Source organism: Malus sylvestris, chromosome 13 (genome assembly GCF_916048215.2).
Source record: "Malus sylvestris chromosome 13, drMalSylv7.2, whole genome shotgun sequence".
NCBI lineage: Eukaryota > Viridiplantae > Streptophyta > Magnoliopsida > Rosales > Rosaceae > Malus > Malus sylvestris.
Genome location: NC_062272.1, coordinates 17,254,609 through 17,277,232, shown reverse-complemented (window position 1 = coordinate 17,277,232; position 22,624 = coordinate 17,254,609). Strand labels below are relative to the sequence as shown.

The following is a 22,624-nucleotide window of genomic DNA, read 5'->3' as shown; positions in this document are numbered from 1 at the left end:
TCTTGTGACCCTCCTCACCAGGGTTTGACGCTCCCCCACCCCCTTTCTTCCCCACACCAACATGAGAATGGCCATATTCGCTAAACACCTTGCCAACGCAGCGACTAGATCATAAACAAAGGAGATCCGAACTCGAATGCATAGATAAAAAACACATGAGTAACCCTAACACATTCAATTGCGTCTACTTATTTCAAATACATGAGTAACCCTAACACATCCAATTTCACAAAACATTGGGTGACATTAAACAGTAGCTTGAAAATGGTTATTGTTGATCATGCTTGATCCAATTTTAACACACACCAAAACAATGCACATAAAAATTATGTCTCAACTTAATTAACTAAAATTAACTAAGCAAATTAATTTCACAAGGTATTATCATGAAAAATACCAGGCAGCTCAAGTGGCAGAAAGAAACCCTCTCAAGTCTCAACTTTACGATGGATCTTGAAGGAGAGCCCGGGAAGATCATTAGGGGAAAGCTGAATCACCTCCAGATTGCCCCCTTTTTCTTTCAACCAGTAGCAATGAAGGATCGAGAAAATGCTTCCAAGCTAAACGAAATCCACTTTTCAAGGAACATTCATAACTTGGATGCACTGCAAGATGTCTGAGACAGCAATAACAAGGTCGCCTGATTTGATCAAATTCCTGGCCTTGAGCAGTGACAAGGTTTTGTTAAGGTTGCTCTCCATGTCATCCGAGAAGCTCACCCTAAATGGTATCAGACCCCACTGTAGGTTTAGGCGTCTCCGTACTGATGTCGTGTTAGTAAAAGCAAAGATTGGGCAGTCTGGCCGGCAGCGAGACAAGAGAGATGCCATGTGGCCTGTCTTTGTATAGACAAAAAGAGCATCTACCTCCAAATTATTGGCTGCAAAATCGCAATTCACATCAAGATATTGTTCCATATGCAGCAAAAGCAATGACTAGAGCAAGAATATAATTCAACAGAAAGGTCAATAGGCTCAACACTAATATATTCATTCTTTTGAACTTCATTAGCCATCTTACGAGAAGGGTGAGAATAAATGATCACATACAAGAATGTATTAAATAGTTGTAACCGAAATGCTATCTAAAATAAAACTTGTAAGAGAAAAAAAAATCATTTTTTTGTCATTTGGATATATTGGTTCAGCTTCTGTACAACAAGGAAGTGCATTTTACACAATACGAAAAAGGAAAACACCTTGGAAAAACTAATCCAGATGTAATGTGGCTACCAGAATGTATAAATCACATATGATTACCTCAACATTACTTTCATGCGGGTGTGCGTGTTTGGTATGGGTGAGAATTTTATTTTTGTTATTACTTATTGTGAAAGATGCGATTTATATTACACTAGATGGAAATCCTGAGCATATATACACCCGAAGAGAATAGAGGAGCTTTTTACATCGAGACTCTCAGTGTAGATCTATCATAAGTAGTTTATATTGACAGATACGACCAACCCAGGGAGTTCCCTAACTATAGTACTATTAAATATGCAAACAAACAGATAACTGCTGAACTTAGCTCACTCAGAAACGTATTTAGTGAATACTTACCCATCTTGGCAGCACAAATGCAAATCTGCTCTGAGATACTGTCTGAAAATGAAGATCCAATAGCTGGTAGTTCCATAGCTTCATGACGTTTCTCTTCCCTCCACCATCTTTCAATTCTCAGACTAACACTTCTGAGAACAGCCAATGACTTTTCAGGGAACTGGCCCATAGCCGACTCACCAGAAAGCATCAAAGCATCAGCGCGCTGTCTCACTGCTTCAGAAACATCAGCCACTTCGGCTCTAGTGGGTGTAGGATATTCAATCATAGATTCAAGTAATTGAGAAGCCACAATGACTGGCTTATTTAGCTGCCGACAAACTTGAACAATCTTTTGCTGGGCTGCTGGGACCTGTTCCAGTGGTATCTGAGCACCTAGATCCCCTCTTGCTACCATTGCTCCATCTGATGCTCGGATGATCTCTTCCAGGTTCTTTAGAGAGTCAATGCTCTCTATCTTTGCAATGACAGCAATGTCGCTGCACCAAATGAATAGAAAAATCAGCTTAAAGGATCAACACAAGTTAAGCATCTTGATTATAAAAACAAGTCCCAAAGTACAATAAAAATAATCAGTAGGAATGATATTAGTTTCTGTATATCCATTCAAGTGGCAAATAGGTGTTTAACCTTTAAGTATTGAATCAAAATGATTGCAAAAACAACATATAAGAGAAATTTCACCGACCACAAGCATTACAGAATGCAGATAGGAGGTGCAATAAAATATCAAATCTCTTAACAATGAAAGAATCTACAGGAGCAGTTAATTCTTAGCAGGAACAACTGAAAGGAGGCTTCATTATCGTGCGATAACATATGACCAAGAAATATAATATGTATGGTATGCATGTAATATACGTATTTAATACTTAAGTACTTTACCTATCTCGAGACCGTGCAGCAATATAGCTTTTAAGATGATTTATCACTTCCGCAGATTTGACAAAAGATACAGCGATAAAATCAACACCCTCTGCAATCCCAAAATCAATGTCCAACCAATCCTGAATATATTGAAAACTCAGAGTGTGAGACCAAAAGATAAGTTTAAGAACTTACCAATGTTATTATGTGGAAATACACAAGTAGATTTTAGCAAGATCATAAGAAATGAATAACAATCACAAATGCATGTCACTGCTAGCATATACAAGCACAAATGACACTTTTTAAAGTTCCAATTGCCAATTCATGATATGGTTTTAAGACTCGAAGTTAGACCAGACCACACTCCAGAGTCCAGACAGGGTTAATGGAGAATAAACTTCACTTTATGACCAAGTTGAGATCGTGACAAGAATTAATAATTATGCATAACTTGAAAATTTGGGTTTCCTTTTTGTAATCTTGCTCAAGACAGGATCCATCTCGGTGATACTAAATCTGTAGGCAAGGATGCTTCGTATCAGAAGACACTAACGCTCTGGAGTCGGAAACCAAAGCTCCATGCTTATCAATCAATAATACAGTTATCAAAGAGGACTAATATGATAAAGCCATGCTTACCCGGAAAAAAAAAAAGTATTTTTATTTTTCTTTTTAGAATCGTCAGAAACAAAAGTTATTTTAAAAATGAAAATTAACATATGGGAAAGTTGAACAAAAGATGATCTAAAAGAGTTGTCTTGGACTCTTAGCTCAAACTTTCAAAACTTATTCTCCTTTTTCAAAGTAATGGGATTAAATAATTTAACTAGTTTTGAACAAGCTTTGCCAATTGAAACAACGGCATGTGCAACAGAACAATCACTAGATGTAAGATGCATCTACATTTCGAAAATTAAATTTGAACAATTTGATAATTCCAAAAGGACACACCAAATGTATCTATATTCGGCTTGAACATTAGAAAGCCTTGCTAATAGGGTTCGAAAAACAATGTAAAGAGTATAATGCAGCCCCTGCGGATTCCCATACAGGATTACAGGTCAGTCAAAATGGTCATCTTGGTTATCATATCAATATAGTTTATAGCTAGAGAAGTATATGTGCTCGGAAGTTGGAACATACAGAAGGCTCGTGAGGGCATCATTATGCATTTTACTCACTATGTAAGTGACATGCAACGCTTAACATTTAGAAATTCAGTACATACATCAAACGATAAGTCCCTCGATGTTTTGCTTATGTAAAAGAAGGTAAAGAATGAGCAAACCTTCGACGAAATGGTGGGAAGCATGGCATTACGTTCTCGCACTAAACTCCCGTCCCTCCAGAAAGTCAAATTAGCCCGAGGCAGCAACAAACCAGGATCAGTACACTTACACTTAACATCAGGACCAAGCTTTTCGATCACCTCGAATCTCACCATCCCACCATCCACAAGCAGCTCATCCCCTACTTTCACATCTGCAAGCATCATATCATCCATCAATTTTCGCCATTTCAACTAAAACAAAGATGAAAAAAATATAAAAAGAAATTGAGAAATTTGGTGATCAAATTCACTTAACTTCGGCAAAACCTTCATAGTTCACATTGATGGTGTGTTCGGGCAGAGTGGAGCCGAAAGCTCTGACGCTGAAAGTCCATACTTCACCATCCTGCACTTTCCAAAACCAAACTAATCAGCCAATCAGTACGCAGCATGAAACAATGCACATAAGGTGTCTGAGGAAATGAGAAAAAAAAAAACACAAACAAAACAAAACAAAAAAATACAAACAAACTGACCTCAGCTTTGGCGGAGGAAGCGCCACCCAAATCACCCATATGAATCTCGCTGCCTTCGGTATCCATCATGATGGCGACGGCGTATCCCTTGTCCTCGTTGAGCCTCCTGACGCGCTGAATGACCTCGCGGTGCCACTCGCGCGTGCCGTGGCACATGTTGATGCGCGCTACGTTCATGCCGCCAACGGCGAGAGATTCGAGCTGGTCGAATCCGGAGGTGGCGGGTCCGATGGTGCATACGAGCTTGGTGCGCCTGGTGGAACGGAATCCGTTCTCCCGGAGCTCAGCTTCGGTGACGGCGTCGACCTCGATGGAGCTGGAAAGAGCATGGTCGGAGTGCGAAGGAGGGGATTGGAGCCCCGAGGAGGACTTGCCGTTGTCGGTGACGAGAACGGAAGGCTCGCGATCGGAGGAGGCTCTGATGGAGAGCTTTGGGAAAGAAGGCGCGGTGGTCTTGGTGGTAGTGGTGATGACCGGCAACCGGCGATTGAAGGTGGAGAGGAAGGAGGAGTGGTGCTTTGAGATGGCGAGGTTGGACGGGGTGAGGAGATGTATGGACTGCGACATTGTGACTGGGGGTGAGCGTCGGTGAACGGTCACGGAGGGAGAAGGTGGGGGTTTAAAAGGGGGGAGGTGGACGGAGCTAACGAAGAGAAGAGAGAGCTCTGGGAGGAGTTTCCAAAGCGAGGGAATGAAGGAGGGGGACAAAAGCAGCTGGACTGATGGCTAGTGATACGTGTCGTTCGAGTTGGGTGACGTGGCCTAGGGTGAGTGGTGGGAATACGGATCCTTTTTATGAGCATTCTGAAGTTCTATGAATCGTGTTCGTTCATCGAATATCGTACGATAACAAATTATTTTAAATATTTTTATTTAAAATTAAACATAAATAGTACCTAATAAAAACCGTATGTTACGATATGAACACAATTCATGAATTCTTAAGATCCTCACCAAAAAATCCGGAGAGGATCCTGTTGGGTGTGGAATTAGGTGATGTTCACCACCTGCCTAATTATGATTGTTGGACGGTTTGGTGTTGAAACACAAGATGCTTTAAAGAGGAGCACTGTTCTATGCTCGAGTTTAACCAAGTTAGTAGAATAATCTAATCTTATCTCATGTCTATTTAACTATTGATTTATTGTGACGCATTCATCAAATTCATATTGCTCAATGTCAACACTAATATTTTGAGATGATCTAATGGTATTTCTCTTTATTTGTATGTGAGATGTCTTAAATTCAATTTTTGTCAAATGCAAATTTGAACCAAATTATTGGTAATCCATTATGAGACTTAACTCACTTCTCACCCCTTAATGTAAATAATATCGTTTGTCCAATAAAAAAAACAATACAAAACAAAATTCATATGAGTAATGTCGCATTTATCATATAACATTTATAGTATCTGTTTAATAAAGGTAATATGCCAACACATGTTGGTCAATCTACCAATACAATGGCAACTAGTTTGGTCAAGCTGGCCTTTTATGTTTTCTTAAAATTTCTTTGGTATACTTGTCTAAGTGATTATTTGATCAAATAGGGACATAATAAACTATTCCCTTGCGTGTTAAATTAAGAGGTCATATTCCGAATTTTGAGAGTTGGAATTTATCCTTATAACATGAATCTCACTAAGACTCTGAAATAACTTGAGAAACTTGCCTTACACCTAAAGATGAAATTTGAGATGATCTTGAGAACACTCATTTATGCCTTGACCTGAAGTTTAAGCATTGGTCAGACAGTATTGCAATCCACCGGTTGAACTACACCCATAAGGTGTTGCTTTGAGTATGTTGATGCACAAAACCGGAGGGGTCTTGAAACAACGTAAATCTGACTATGATTCTGCATGAAAGTAAATAACACAAGATGTATTGTGGTTCACCCCAATGTTTGGGCTACGTCCACACTGATTATTGTATTTCTCTGAGATGTTGAAGAGGGAGAGAGAGAGAGCTTCTAAGGGTGAGAGAGCTATTCTCAATCTGAGAGGTTTGAGGTGATGAGGAGGCTTGTGAGGCTTAGGCATTGGCCCCCCTTAATGAGGAGAGTGAGGAGTCCTTTTATAGAATAAATGTTCCTCACTTATTACATATTTGCCCCTTCCTTTATTACATAATTACATTTGAGTCATCCGAGTATTTATACGAGATCTAAATACGGAGACCCTAAGTATGGTACAAACAATAGTCGCCCAAGTCTTCAGTCAAGAGAGTTTTTTGGCTGGAGACTTGAAATTCAATCCATGTGTGGGCTGAAGTAACTAGATGTCGTCTAGAACTTGATGCTCGATATGAGGCGGTGCCCAATCTGAAATGATGCTCAACTAGAAGTAACACATGTTGCGAGGCTGCTCTGCTTGTGTTGCCTTGGTTGGCTCGGCTTGTGGCGTTGAAGGTGAGAGAGTCTCTTTTATAGAATAAGGGCTCGCTCCTCATTACAAAAATGATGGGTTAGAGTTGGTGCTCGCGGCGAGGTGGTTGCTCAGCTGGCGGCTATGCTCTCTAATGAAAATGAGGGAGTCCCTTTTATAAAATAAGGGCTCGCTCCTCAATACATAAATAATGGGCTAGAGTTGATGCTCTCTAATGATGGTGAGGGAGTCCATTTTATAGAATAAGGGTTCGCTCCTCAATACATAAATTATGGGTTAGAAGTGATGCTCGCGGCAAGGTGGTTGCTCAACTGGCGGCGATGCTCTCTAATGAAGATAAGGGAGTCCCTTTTATAAAATAAGGGCTCGCTCCTCAATACATAAGCGATGAGTGCTTTCTAATGAAAGTGAATGAGTCTCTTTTATAGAATAGGGACTCATTCATCAGTACATAAATAATGGGCTAAGTCCCCCCAGTATTTTTCATGAGGCCCAATATATGGTACATAGTGTAGTCCCCCAAGTCTTCGGTCAATAGAGGTTGTTGGCTGGAGACTTCAAATTCAATCCATGTATGGGCCGAAATGACGGTTGTTCGGAGGCAGTCTTTGTAGACCATGCATCGAAGCTTTGTAGGTGAAGCTTTGCAAGTTGAAGCTTTGAATCTAGAGCTCTGTAAATGAAACTTTTGAAGCTAGAGCTCTGTAAATGAAGCTTTTGAAGCTGATTGACATGAGTGATGCTCATGAATGTTTATGTTGATTGACACGAGTGATGCTCGTGGATGTTGACATGAGTGATGCTCATGAATGTTGACATGAGTGATGCTCATGAATGTTGACATGAGTGATGCTCATGAATGTTGACATGAATGATGCACACGAATGTTTATGTATGATTGACATGAGTGATGCTCATGAAATGTTTATGTATGATTGACATGAGTAATGCTCATGTACAATTTTGGAGTACTTGACGTACTTTTGATCACCTGGTTGGTGATAATAGCGGCAGGGTGCCGAAATTTTTTTTTTTGTAGTACTGGACGTACTTTTGATCACCTGGTTGGTGATAATAGAGGCTTGGCTATTTTGGGCATATGGGTCTTCGCCCTCCACATAACATTTCAGCCCATTATTTTGGGCTTGCTCTTTTTTTTTATTTATTTATTACCCTCTGATGGGGTTTATACATATGTCTCCGAAAGATAAGAAACATAAATTACATCATTCAAAAAAAAAAATTGACCCTTTGCTCAATGGGTCACGCCCATAATTCCCTTTTTCTGCATGCCATCACCACCACAATTATGTCTGCTTCTTTTTATCCTCTTTTGCTTTCTGTCTGTTCGCTGCTGTCATGCATGTGCCCCAATTAATCTTTACAGTCTATCTCTGCGCTGAGAAGAATGAGTAGAAGGTAATTCGAAAAAAAGTGAGAACAATGGATGGGAAAGCTTCTTTCAGCTGGATCCTCCAAATGGAAGACAACCCATAAATGCATTTCCTTTTTACTTTTGCTTTTCTCTTTTTCTCGGTTGACCCGTGTGTCTCCTGTTGGGCATTTTTCATCGCAGTCCGATCTCACCACCGACAGTTTGATTTGGTTGCAGAGAGAGCGGACTCGAATGAGGAGTTGGTGATAATGAACTAGAGGCTGATCGAGTTTGATTTGGTGTGCACCAGAGCCAAGAACCATCATCACTTTTACCTTTTCCTTTCAAGACATCTGCAATTATGGTGCTTTCAAAACCATGCTCTTCGATGCGGGAACTGGCAGGCGTAGCAGACTCAAAGCTTGAAAATGCAACAGGCTGTCGGAGAGGAGAGAGAAGAAAGAGAGGTAGCTGCAAAGTTTCTTGGGCTTTCAGATGGTAGCCGGCCAAGCAGGGAAGCCTTTGACTTTTGTAAAAACAAGTTCGCTGATCTTCCATTAGCACCTAGCAGCGCCGCCCTGAGTGGCCTTGCTAGCTTATTTCCTCCGATTGGGTGCCATTGAAGAACTACCGCACGTTGCTCCAATCTAATCAGGAAATCTTTATTTGAACTGAAATGAACACACGACGAACTCCAAGACGGCGGTGTGCCGCAAACGCCCAAGGAATTGAACAATCTGGCACTTCGTGAAAAATCTCTAGCAGAGATTCGCAGGCATTGAAGCACGAAGATCGATCGGCAACAGAGAGATAAAGGGGGGATGGATCTTCGCTGGTTGGATCTGACGGTGACGGCACACATCTTCCCGGGACCCGCCCGTCCGAGTCCAGCATCCAATTTCTTCTTCGTGAGGGCCCTATATAATTTCAAATGTTCTCTTTGACCTCGTCAAGGGACTGGTGAAGTAGATATCGAAGGCATCATCAGGTGTAAAGTCTCGGCCTGAGCCTCGCCTTTCTTGGTGAGCATAGAGAAATTAAAGCTCTGCTTATCGTGTCGAGGACAGAAATCCATCTCCAGTAGTGAGGAGTGTCAGCCCTTACAATCGAAAGGGCCATTGCAACGATCATATAACATTTCTTCCAACTCCATTGTCCAGCGAAAAGCTCAACTTGCCCTGTTCGATGAGAACAAGGTTGTCGCACAGAGCGAGGAAAAGCTCATTCTTGGTTTTAGAGGTGAAGGAGGGAAACACAAGTGGCGGCTGTGGGGGCGACGAGGAGGACAGGATAATGTGGATCTCGGGGGGAAGGAACTTGTCCCAAACAGCGCCGGATTTGACGACCGACTTGAAACTTCTCGAAACCGATGACATCGTGTCCGCGTTCCGAGGCATGGTCAGCGAGACAACGGTGGCTATGCATCCCTCCGACAAGGCCTACAGATCTATGAGGTCACCTCCGCCGCCACCGAAATCATTTGTTTTCTCCTAGTTTCTGCCACCGCCTAAGAAGAACTTGAACATTTTTGCGATTTAAATGGGTTCCTCGGACAATGGAAAATACGTTGTAATTTGCTTTCGTCGGCGGTGCGATATCTGAGGACATCATTTTGTGTTTCAGAGAAATGTTTGATTAGTTTGTGGGAGTGGGTTGTGTTGTTTTCTGGGGTGGTGGTTTTGTTTGAAGAAGTGAAAGAGATCAGAAGCAAGAGAGAGGCAGATAGAGTTTTGGTTGTCTCTTGGGTTTTGCAGATCCACGGCGGATGTGAAAAATTAATAGAGAACCGACATAGTTTTTCGTGTCAATTCGCACAGACGGCGCCAAATGTTGATGCATAAAACCAGAGGGGTCTTGGAACAACGTAAATCCGACTGTGAATCTGCATGAAAGTAAATAACACAAGATGTATCGTGGTTCACCCCAATGTTTGGGCTACGTCTTCACTGATTATTGTATTTCTCTAAGATGTTGAAGAGAGAGAGAGAGAGCTTCTGAAGGTGAGAGAGCTATTCTCAAATTGAGAGGTTTGAGGGGATGAGGAGGCTTGTGAGGTTTAGGCATTGGGCCTCCTTAATGAGGAGAGTGAGGGGTCATTTTATAGAATAAGGGCTCCTCACTTATTACATATTTGCCCCTTCCTTTATTACATAATTACTTTTGAGTCCCCCGAGTATTTATATGAGATCTAAATACGGAGGCCCTAAGTATGGTACAAACAGAGTACACCCTTGATTATCCATACGTTAGATGAAAATAAGACCCTTGAAGAGATTGTGGAACCAGAATTTCCATACTTAAGTTCAACTTTGCGCTTTATTGTACTTAGTTCATTGCATTATACAAGAGATCTCCTTCACTATTGATAAATTGGTAAAGATGCAGCATTGCGGCTACACGTAGCTATTGAATTGGCATTAAAGACAAATTTCCATTATCCTAAAGGTAATATGAATTTGGACTTATCCTTATGTATCTCGAGCAGGTCCAACCCATTAATCATTTGAATGATGCTTGTCTTGTTTGTTATGCTGACGACGCATGTTACTTATCAAACCAACACAAGGCATGTTTCCAAATTATGACCATAAAAGATGCCACAATATCTTGGAGGTCCATGAAATGTAACTTAGTTACAAAATCTTCGAATCGTTCCAAAACTCACCACACCTCACTACACCACACGTGGGAGACATGGTTGAGAGCTATTGTTCAACATATTTGAAGTACCTACATTTTTCATCCATCATTGAGTCCCAACGACGATCTATGATGACAATGTCGACTGAAACAAAATATGATACATCAACAAAATCAACACCAAGCATATTGTGCTTTTCTTACATCAACAGAGCATCAGAAAATTGAAGTCGAACAAATCTGATCCCAAGACAACCTTGCCAACCTCTTTACAAAGTCATTGTTGAAGTTAACCTAATAGACTGGTCCGAGGAATTTGTATGCGTAATACAATGCTTGTCATTTTCATTTGGAAGTTTAGCCACAAAAGGAGTATCCAGAAGTATACTCACTTGACCTTAATATATTCTTTTTCCTACGATTAGGAGCATTTTTCCCATTGAGTTTTTGTCACTTGACTAGGTTTTAACAAGGCACCCATCATGGGCTAGTCATGCCCTTATTGTCACATCTCGACCCGAGCCCCTACCACATCCGGGGCTCGACTCTACCGTAGCACGATATTATCTGCTTTGGGACCCAGCCACGCCCTCACGGTTTTATTTCTGGGAACTCACGTGAGTAGAACTTCCTAGTGGGTCACCCATCCTAAGAATGCTCTGGCCCCTTTCTCGCTTAACTTCGGAGTTCATACGGAACTCGAAGCCAGTGAGCTCCTAAAAAGCCTTGTGCTAGGTAGAAATGGGAATATACATATAAGGCTTACAAGTTTCACTCTCTTGGGTGATGTGGGATGTTACAATCCACTCCCCTTAGGGGCCCAACGTCCTCGTCAGCACACTTCCGCCTAAGGATTGGCTTTGATACCAAATTGTCACATCCCGGCCCTGCCCCCACCATATCTCGGGCTCGACTCCACCGTAGCACGATATTGTCCGCTTTGGGCCCTGATCACGCCTTCACGGTTTTGTTTCTAGGAACTCACGCGAGCAAAACTTTACAGTGGGTCATCTATCCTGAGAATGCTCTAGCCCTTTTCTCGTTTAACTTTTGAGTTCTTACGAAACCCGAAACTGGTGAGCTCCCAAAAAGCCTTGTGCTTGGTAGAGATGAGAATATACATATAAAGCTTACAGGATTCACTCTCCTAGGAGATGTGGGATGTTACAATCCGCTTTGGGCCCCGATCACGCCATCATGTTTTTGTTTTTGGGAACTCACACGAGAACTTCCCAGTGGGTCACCCATCATGGGATTGCTCTCGCACGAACTTGTTTAACTTCGGAGTTCCAATGGAACCCGAAGTCAGTGAGCTCCCAAAATGCCTCATGCTAGGTAGAGATAAGAATGTAAATATAAGACTTACATGATCCACTCCCTTGGGCGATGTGCGATGTTACAATCCACCCCCCCTTAGGGGTTCAATGTCCTCGTCGGCACACTTCCGGCCGGGGATTGGCTCTGATACCAAATTGTCACATCCCGACCTAGGCTCCACCACATCCCAAGCTCGACTCCACCGTAACACGATATTGTTCGCTTTAGGCCCCGACCATGCCCTCATGGTTTTGTTTCTGGGAACTCACGTGAGCAGAAATTCCCAGTGGGTTACCCATCTTGGGAATGCTCTGACCCTTTTTCGCTTAACTTTAGTGTTCTTACGAAACCCGAAGCCAGTGAGCTCCCAAAAGGCCTCGTGCTAGGTATAGATGAGAATATACATATAAGGTTTACATGATCTACTCCCCTTGGCGATGTAGGATGTTACACTTACGTACGTTCTACTTGGTCTTAAAGGTGTTTAGTTTTGAGTCAATGGAACTTTTCACCTTTTTCTTTAAACTAGGGTTTTTATCCCACCTTGTATTTTAACATAATGAGGTTTTGTGAGATTTATAATCTATGTGTTTTGCGACTCGCATTCACTCATTATGTTGAATAGACGAAACAACTTCGACAACTACTTCTACATTTGCTTGAAAATCTGATGCGCTATCTACTTGAGTATTTAGACACTCAATGAGGAGATTGTGACATAAAATTATAGTACATGTGTGACTGTATAAATCACTAGTAAATTGTCGGTAAGATAATAGAAAATCTTATCCCTTTATGATTGAATTACTTAGAGCACCTTTAAAAGAGGTGTCAAATTTTAAACATCAACATAATATTTGATGGCTTATGTGGCAATTTGACATTTTTTCCAGATTTTGCTCCATTCGATATGTTAAATAATAATATCATTTAATAAACTTTTTGTTATCTCTTTGTGGGGTCTAATGATTGAAGCAAACAATCAATTACTTGAAAAACACAACATTTACTATATATTAAAAATATTATCTAATAAATTTGACAGCAAGAGGCTTTGACTTCAATTGACTCACTCCACATAAGAAATTGAAAGCTTGGTTGGAGAGAGTGTGGTGCCATTTTTTATTATTGTCTATCTACGTGACACTTTTGACATCTCATTTAAAGATGGTCTTACAAAAAAAGATTCTCCTGAATTTATAATAAATAAAGACACGAGACATAACACACAAACTCCCATTGTCGCACCCCTATACCCTTTAGTATAATGAGCCACAACATCACCAACATGCTTAAAAAAAAAAAAGCCTTTAACGAAAAGCTTCCGGTACTGTTCACTTTAATGAAAAACCACATTTTTACATTAAAAAGTCAATCCTGCTACTATTCACTTTTTCCTTTATTTTGTCCTTATCATTAAGACTCAAAGTTTTCAAGCCATTTTTATTAATTTTCCTTAAAAAAAAAATTATTCAAGCTTTGGATCTCTTTCATCAAGGCCACCAGATCAAGTGATTAGGGCCCTTGAAACTTGATCCAAGGACTAAAAATAAAGGCTTCCAAAAATTATAATAATTTTAGTCGTTGAATCAACTTTCAAAAATCCGGATCACTTTTAAATTTTGAAAAATAATAATTTTATCCACAAATTGAAAATTAAAAAGGATAATACTAATCAACATGCACACGTCAATCCATGATGATGTCCCAAATAGCAGTGCGCCTCCGACACAAACCACTCCCAACGAATAAGTATTTTCGGTGGCTACTTTCTCATTCAACGCTGAATATTTAACACGCACCACCACCAAGCTTTCTTTCCCCATACACATCGCACCCTCAGAAAACTTTCTGAGACCCCAAAGCTTTGGTGGATTCTTTTTCCTATACCAAATTTAATCTTGGGGTTTCTCTTGGTTCCAGTCCTTCGCATCCCGAACCACCGCAAACCGCTTTTCCCCGCCGATCAATCGCCACCTCCTCCATCTCTCCCTTCCGGCAAAATCCAAATCCAGGTTATCACTTGCCCTTTCTGCTTTTTTATTCTTGAAATCTTTGTGTTCATCGATCTGCTAATTTCGGAGCGAACCCACATTAATTTTTCATCATTACTTCTCGACTACTGTTTTTTTTCGATCTTGATTTGATTAAACCATCCAGAATTAACACATAAATCAAATATTCATGTAATTTTTTTTTTTGTTTATAGTTGTTTTTCGATTTAATTTTTCTGATAAATATTGGGTGTTGTAGGTGAAGTTTGGATTTTTGGGTTGGGAATAGAAGATGGGGGCATTCATTTCCAGGTTTTGGTTCATGTTGTTTCCTGCAAAAGAGTATAAGATAGTGGTGGTTGGGTTGGATAATGCTGGGAAAACCACTACCCTTTACAAATTACACTTGGGAGAGGTTGTCACCACAAACCCTACTGTAGGCAGCAACGTTGAAGAGCTTGTCTACAAGAACATTCGATTCGAGGTACCTTAACCATTCCCATCTCTATCGCTCTTCTATGTTATGCTTTTGTTTATTTCGTTAACGGAAAGTTATCCATTTTAGGATGGATGAGTTTCTTGATCAAGTTAGGGCATTCTTGTGTGCGGTCGAGCTGTCGAGGGGTCCTATTTATCTATGTTTATTGGATTCTTCTTGTTTTCTAACAACCTTTTTTGCTAGACTTTCTAATGTTTGGAAATTGATTTGAATTTCTCAGTTTCCTTTTTTGTTCTTCTTGTAGATATTTCAAGATAGCTATGCAGTTGATTGGGGTGTTTAAAGAAATCATCTTTCCCAATTGTTTTGTTTCTTAATAGTGCACATAGGTTTTCTCTCTCTTCTATTTTGTTGGCATCCAAATTGTCTTTTTGGCTGTTGAGGTTATGTCAACCTCGCTAATAGCAAGCATGAGGTTTCAAGTGACAAAATTGAGCATCTAGATGTATCTGTTACTTTCCCTCTATTGCTTGCAATGCCTCTACTGCTATTGACAATCTTGTCCATGGAAATGCCTATGACAGTAATCCCACCCAGCAAACTCATATAGTTAATGGTTGTTTGATAATTCACTGTAGTTTATGGGGAGGAAATTGTTGGGTGAAGTTGTTTCTTTTAAGATTGCTGGTGCTGTATTGGGGTATTCACAGCAGTATGAGCTTTTTGCCTTTTTCACAAATCTTATCTGAAGCATAATAGTAGTAGGCTTTTCCCGGTAACTTTCAAAGTTGATTATCTGTTCTAATAATCAAGAGTAATATTTTGTTTTGGTTGACGGAATTTTTGTAACCATAAGCACACAATACGTTGAAGTATTTCGCATCAAGTACTTTATTAGGCAGTATACCGTGCTTGATGCGATTAGACGAAAGGTTAAGAGTTAACCGGAAACACACTATTTTTTCATATTCTCTAAAATCCTCTCACAGTTTGGAGGTGTTTCCCATGAGAGTACTTGACTTTAAGTGCTTGAACATTCTTTTGTGGGAAGATGATAAGAGTTGGTTTAAGTTTTAGTTTAATATATTCCTGGTCTTTATATAAGATAATCATTCATTCCGTTAGGATTCCTAGTGTGCTGATGTGGCACACATATAGGGGCTATAAGTCCAATAATATGGTGCCATGTGGATTACACCAAAGTAATTTTTTTTTAAATTATAAAATCTGTAAAAGAAAAGAGAAAACAAAATAAAAATCTCTCTCTCCTCCCTCACTTCTATCTATTCGTACCCAGCTCACCTCAATGTCCACCAACCTCTCCAGGTCTAAATCGCTCCTCAAGTTTCTTCTTTGAAGGAACTTTCAATCTTGGTTTGCTGTGGGGAAGACTGGGAAGTCGTTGACCCTAGTTGGGAACATGATTTTCTGCAGAGAAGGATTCTGCTGTATTGTGTATGGAGAGTCTCGGTTTATCCAGAATTGGAACCAGGGATTGGGATTTTGGCTAGCAATGGAAGAAAACTGAAGAAACCTTTCCCCGACTCTCTATTGCTTCCCTAGCATCACCCCTAGGACTACTGGCGACCTTGGCTTCCTTCAGATTGGAGGTTGCAACCTCTCGCCGACTTGTAATAGTAGGCTCCAGCAGTGAGTGCAGGGGATCAGGGTGGGGTTAAATTAGATTAGAATACACATTTTTTTGCCCTACGAGTTAACGGGTTCAAATTAGAATAATAATTTGTAATTTATAATGAGAATTTATTGGTTTAACTTTAACATTTGGGGCTGCGATAAAGGAGGAGCAGCTATAATTTGTGGCGAGGTGTGTTGTTGGCTGTGATGGAGGAGTTTGGTGGAGAAAGATGACCAGAATTCATTTGGATTTATTTAATCTTATTTTACATTCTTTTGATACTTTCTTGTTTTTGTTTTGTTTTGTGGATTTTATGATTTAAAAAAAAATCAATTAATTTGGTATAATCCACATGGCACCATATTATTGGACTTGTGGGCCCTATATGTGTGCCACATCAGCACACTAACAAAATTGTTAATGGAATCCTAATGGAAGGACCACATGGATGTGTCGCAGTGAAAGTAAGGGACCAAATTAATTGATTTTGAAACTCAGGGACCAAATTGATCGATTAGGTCAATCTCAGGGACTATTTGCGATAAAAACCCTTCATTTATTAAATATGATGAATTTATAAGAGAATGAAGAAAGTAATGTCGTAACAGTTGTTAGGATTTGGGGTATTTGGAGGAGGTAGATTAAGGGAACATATATTTGGGTTTAATTTTATCTGGCTTGTTTTTCTCATTGTTACTTCTTTTTCAGTGTTATTCGCTTTTATTCTAGTTACTGACTAGAGCCATATATGTGTGTGTGTGTGTCATCATTTGGACATCTAAAATGGCATAGACTTCGTTTTGTGATATCTGGAGGATGTACTGGTTCTGGAGAGGGAAAATTTAATGGTCCATGTTGTGTTTTTGAAATATGTGCTTAAACATGTCAGGATACATCCAACCATTCAGTAAGCATGAAACTTCAACATTACTTACCGAGCATGATAACTATGTATGGTGATCAACGAAGTGTAGAAATGAATTGAATGTTGTCATTAAAACTTACAAGATAGTGCTTCATGTAAAGTCGTATCCTTGGTCTGTGTATGAGTCTTTTTCATTTGAGCTCATTGAATATTTTGAGCTACGGCATTTAAATGATGCTCTATATCTCAACCCTAAGCTCGATCAAATGTCAGTCGTGCTCTCAGTTTTCTGTTCCGTTGTCATTTTTTCATTTCGTTTTCTCCTTCAAGGCACTGTATCAGTTTAGGTTTATATATTGTTAGATGCAAAGAGCTACAGATGATACCTGCAAATCATGTGAATGACAGGTATGGGATCTTGGGGGACAAGAAAGACTGAGGACTTCATGGGCAACATATTACCGTGGAACTCACGCTATCATTGCGGTTATAGACAGTACAGATAGAGCCAGAATTTCAATAATGAAAGATGAACTGTTCAGGTTGCTGGCACATGAGGATCTTCAACATTCTGTTGTGCTGGTTTTTGCAAATAAGCAAGACCTCAAGGATGCAATGACCCCAGCAGAGATCACCGACACGCTCTCTCTGCACAGCATCAAGAATCATGACTGGCACATCCAAGCCTGTTGTGCCCTCACAGGAGACGGGCTGTACGATGGTCTAGGTTGGATTGCCCAGCACGTTACAGGGAAAGCGCCCACTTGAAGAAAGACAGATTTTTCATGTAAGCGGGGTTTCGAGGCCAGTTGATGATACAGTGTCACAGCTGTGTATCATCAAAGCTATTTGCTCGGAACAAACGTGTAGATCATTTCCAATTTCAAATGCTGGAAAAATATTTTACCTTCTGAATCATTAAGCAGTTCATTAAACAATACGATATGCGTGGAGATTTGTAACGCTCTGCCGATACAGTGAAGCATTTTGATTGAAAAATTGTTACTCTGCACAATCTGCCTCAAATTAAAGGCTCTCGAAATCAAAGTAGTGCCATAAATTGTCATCTGCACAATGTAACGTTATGTAAAATATTTGCGAACAACAGTAGTACGAAATCTTTGAACTGTCCTAATTGAAGCCTGCGTGCGAATAACAGTAACAAGGAAATCTTTGAAACGTCCCGATTGAAGCCTGTGAACAAAAGACGATGGAAGCCTGGAACTCGGTAAAGACCGTCACAATATCCAGCACCTGCAACCTTTCGAGTCTTGGGGGCCTTCGAACCATCGATCCCAGAATGGATTAAGAGGGCCGTGTGTTCTGTCAATCAAGGGAAATGACAATCAGGGAAATGGGTAAGTTTACGAAACAAAGCAAACAAGTAGAATAGAGGTGTTACATTGGGAGTAATGGATCCGGCTTTGTTTCTGCACCCTTCAGTATTCTGGAGTACAAAACGAAAGTCGGTTAGCATAATGGTCACAGTCGAAACTAGGATTCTACAATATTCTAAGTATCTGCCGTGCTTACTCCTTGCACGCAGATGATGCGTTTTCCATCTTTTCAAGTTGCTCCAGTTCTTCCTGCGGAAAAAATGAGCAGAATAAAATCCATTCATCAGTCTTAATAATGATGTCATGCTGATAAATCATGACAAAGCACACGTGCACCCGCACGCGCACGCAACAAGCTGTTGAGTCCCCTTTCTGGGTGCCTTTTGGATTACCAAATCACAGAACCAGAAAATGGAAACTCCTGTCCACCAAAAAGATGAAAACAAATAAAGCAATAACCATGATAAATCTCCAATTCCACATTAAACCTCATGTGAAAAGTGTCCCTAGACGCTGGCCATAAGAATTCAGGGTCGTGCAAGGCTGAAACATGTCACTAAATGCTTGACAATGGTGGCTGGTAGCTAAGCAAAAATGTTAACACAATAATGCAAAAGGACACATTTCAAACTTATCTTAACAAGAAATGTTTAACACCGTACAGTTAATTGACATCCAACTTTTTGCCCAGAACGTTTTGTATGCCTCACTCTTTCCTCAAGGTACCCTACCGACTTGATGGAAGAGTGAGTCACGAAACTCAGAAATCTTTAACCTTAGTTGTTTCCCAAGACAGAGGATATGGAGTTGTGTTTCTTTAAAGAAGGTATGATAAGTTTCAAGAGCACGCGGCATCAATTGAGATATGAAAGTACAATTAGACCACACCTCAAACCAAAACTTGAAAATAACTCCAGACATGACTGTCCCACCATTAGATTTGGTCTCACAAATCTTACATGCAGCATAACATTAGCAACCAGTTTAACAGCTTTTAGCCCCAGATAATGACACGTCCCACCGATATATGTGGTTGCTCCTAGGTTGGTGGATGCAGTGTTTTAACAATTAATGTCAATACTCAAAAGAGGTTAAAATATCCAAACACAAATGTAACAAAATTCCTAATTTTCTACTCAGCACACGAGAAGCCATCTTTCAAAACACTCCGAAACCATTTAATTAGCCTGTCATTTATGGCGAACTTTACAGCTGAAAAGTCAAAACTTAGTGCTCAAGGTACTCTTAATGTTAGTAGCTGTGGCCAATTTAACCATTACAAATTCATATTATCAATAAAGCCTCCGGTAACTTTAAAATAGTTTTGGAGATTCCTATTTTCAACTGAATGTTCAGCCGTTTAAGCTATTTGACTGCAGTTCTTTTCTTGTGCTATGTAGGTCCTTCCAATGTCGTCAAATTTTCAATTTTATTCTAATTTTCAGTTATCAACAATTCGATAGGTCGTTCATTTTCACAATGCAGCATACATTGGAAACCTTATTCTTTCACTTATTTATCCACAACAACCCTGGTTACCTGGTCATCTTGTCAACCTAATGAACTTTGTCTTCACAACTTAAGGACAAGAATCTTGCAAGTGTCTTGCACCACATTTGGCAACAAGAGAATCATCAAAAACATAACTTCAGAGTTTGATGCAGAGGGCTTAAATACGTATACAAACACAAGTCAAAGGAATGAGGAAAGTAGGCCACTGTATAATTAATGCGTAGAGCTCAACGATTCACTTCTCAAGAGTCAAAAGTGAACAAATAAAACTAAAATACACAGCTACACCTCTTAGCAGTAAAAGTTATCATGCTTTCATCACCAACACAACCAATCAATTCTTCAGATGAAACATGTACTCACCCAAGGCATGAGAACTCGACACTAAAGAGTCCCTGACCAATCACGTGTATTACCCCATTATTATTTATTATCTATCTGTTGCGAATCAAATTACCCTTCTGCACATCGGATAATGAACTATAACCGAGACGTCAATCAAACTACGCCTAAGCGCAAACATACATAATAACTCGACCTGACTAAACTAAACGACTAAAAACTCCAACAATTTCTACATTCTGCAAAACATATGGTTAGAGAGGAGGTCACATGGCCGCAAACGGAAAACCTGATTAAGAGGGTCACATTTAATAGAACAACCCTCATAAATTTTGAGTAATAACGAATAAGAGCGTCGCATGGCGGCAATAGGGAAAGCTGAGAATACACACAAAAGGGTGAGCATAAGCTTCCCAAACTCTCACGGTACACTACAGAACTAGGAAACCGAACCTACGGATCGACGAAACAGGACCACAATCTAGCCAAAACAATCAAACCAAACCATTTCAAACTCTACAACCATTTAATCACATTCATCACACATCTAACAATTCCAATAAATGCATTTTTAATATACTTCGAATCCTAGATTCCATCATTGACTCCCTAAACCTTCAAACTCCAAACAAACAGAAAATTCAGTGACCGTACAAATCCAGCAGCTAACTGAATTCAACCTTGAAAATTGGAAATTTTCACCATATGTTGGCACATGCATCCAATCACAATCAGAAACGAAACATAAGACAATCAAAACCCAACAACATAAGACCAACTCAAATTCCCAACATCATAGACAAAGTAAAAGAATCACGCTGACCTCTAAGAATCTAGTTTCTTGCTCGAGCCGCTTCAACTCGGCATGTATCCTGTGCTTCCCTCTGGTATCGGCGGCTGACAAAGACTGCAGCCGTTGGGTTGTCGGGCTCAATGTTTCCGACCCATCCGATTGCATCGTATCACAGAACCCACTAAAGCTTCAAACTTTAGAGCAAATACCCAGTTGCAAAAACCAACATATATCACAAAGAAACAATCCGATCATCGCAGAAACGCCATTAGAGCGGAAACCAACGACGACCCAGAAATCTTCATGGACCCCACAGCCAATTTCTCACCAGAAACACGCAAAGGAGCGGATCTAGCAGTGAAAGAGAAAGGGAATGAAATGGGAAAGCAAGAAAGTTTCTTTCTTCTTTGTATGTTTGGTTGTTTGGTTGTTTGGTTGTTTGGTAGTGGAGGGAGTGTTGGATGAAAGCTTGTTATCTTTTTTCTGTTTTTATAATTTTCTGCGTCTTTTTTGTCTCTCTTTCTCTCTCTGCTTTTTACTTTCTCTCTCTACTTTTGGAGTCCAAGCAGTCATACAGATTCTCTACTTTGTCGTGCCGCCCCCACGCGGCGTTTTTCCCCCAACCTTTGCGCCGGTAATTGTGGATGGGTGCGCGCATGGTACTGTGGGCTTGGAAAGGACAATATTTAGCTCAGGTTTTAAGTACTAGAAAGTAGAAAGGGGGAGAAAAGGTCCGTAGAATCACACTGCTTGTTGGGTTGGTGTTGTGGCCCCTTGTAGCCTTGTAGGATATCGCTTAGAGCAAGTCCACCCGGAAGACTTTGTGTCAGCACCCAGCGCATTTATCCACTCAAATAAATAGTAATAAACCCCAGAAAACAGTAATAGGCCAAAGCATCTCTACTCCTAAAAATACACTTGCACCCAGCCTATCTAATATTATATTATTTTATTCATATCAATTAATATTTTATCATTTAATTTATTTTTTATTTTTTCTTCTTTCTTCCTTTCCCTTTCCGGTCCTTTCTTTATCATTTATTTTTTCTTCTTTCTTCTTTCTTCCTTTCCCTCACCATGTCGGTACCAATCAATACTCAACCTCCTACCAAGACCTCGACACCCAGGGCTTCAACCTTCACCGCACGATCGCGGAGCTCAACCTGGACCACCTCAACAAGGTGTTCGTGGCCGTCGGGTTTCTGAAGCGGGACCCGGACAAGATCCGGACGGCGCAAGAGCACACGGACTCGCTGCTGTGAATGGAGTACAGGAAGACGAAGCGGCCGGTGGCGTTCACGAGGTCGACGGGAGATGGCCTCCAGTTCAAACTTCCTTCGGACGCCATGCTGGCGTCACCATGGCATCAGATAGGCCGGTCCCAAGGTCTGTCAATTTTAGGCCGGCCTGTGGACTGGCATGGGCTGGGTGCCAGTCAATTGGGTCGGCTGGAACAAATTCACTGGGTCCTGGCCTATTTTTTCAGCTGGGTGCTAGGCAAAAAGTCCTCCAGTGGACTTGCTCTTATATGGAACTTGTATGTCACTATTGTGGCGTTCGTTCGATGAAAATGCTATTCATATTGTACTGTGTTCCAAGACACGAGAGATAGAGTCAAGTAGACTTACCAGCTCGGAGCATCGAACTCGGGACTTCCCACATTTTTTTTGTTTATTGGGGAACCGCAATCCATACCCTTACCATCTAGTGGTGGTTTAGGTTTATCACCTGTTACTGTTAGTACAAT

General features: G+C 40.5%; 3 protein-coding genes across 3 annotated transcripts; 1 reads left to right on the top strand and 2 right to left on the bottom strand.

The window, feature by feature from the left end:
* Nucleotides 1–224: 224 nt before the first annotated feature.
* On the bottom strand, nt 225–4,933 carry LOC126597380 (pyruvate kinase isozyme A, chloroplastic). The gene is made up of 6 exons (XM_050264176.1): nt 4,239–4,933; nt 4,020–4,108; nt 3,721–3,916; nt 2,448–2,569; nt 1,563–2,041; nt 225–880 (listed from the first exon to the last, which is right to left on the bottom strand). Exons 1-6 carry the CDS (start codon nt 4,803–4,805, stop codon nt 579–581), a joined length of 1,755 nt encoding a protein of 584 aa, XP_050120133.1. The 5' UTR covers nt 4,806–4,933; the 3' UTR covers nt 225–578.
* An 8,757-nt stretch (nt 4,934–13,690) lies between these two features.
* Nucleotides 13,691–17,908, top strand: LOC126597385 (uncharacterized). The gene is made up of 3 exons (XM_050264182.1): nt 13,691–13,974; nt 14,213–14,437; nt 17,302–17,908. The coding sequence occupies exons 2-3, from the start codon at nt 14,246–14,248 to the stop codon at nt 17,659–17,661; spliced, it is 552 nt and encodes a 183-aa protein (XP_050120139.1). The 5' UTR covers nt 13,691–13,974; nt 14,213–14,245; the 3' UTR covers nt 17,662–17,908.
* LOC126597388 (guanine nucleotide-binding protein subunit gamma 2-like) lies at nt 17,867–21,486 on the bottom strand. Its single transcript, XM_050264188.1, has 4 exons — nt 20,908–21,486; nt 18,427–18,479; nt 18,296–18,340; nt 17,867–18,216 (listed from the first exon to the last, which is right to left on the bottom strand). The coding sequence occupies exons 1-4, from the start codon at nt 21,040–21,042 to the stop codon at nt 18,132–18,134; spliced, it is 318 nt and encodes a 105-aa protein (XP_050120145.1). The 5' UTR covers nt 21,043–21,486; the 3' UTR covers nt 17,867–18,131.
* Nucleotides 21,487–22,624: the final 1,138 nt, after the last annotated feature.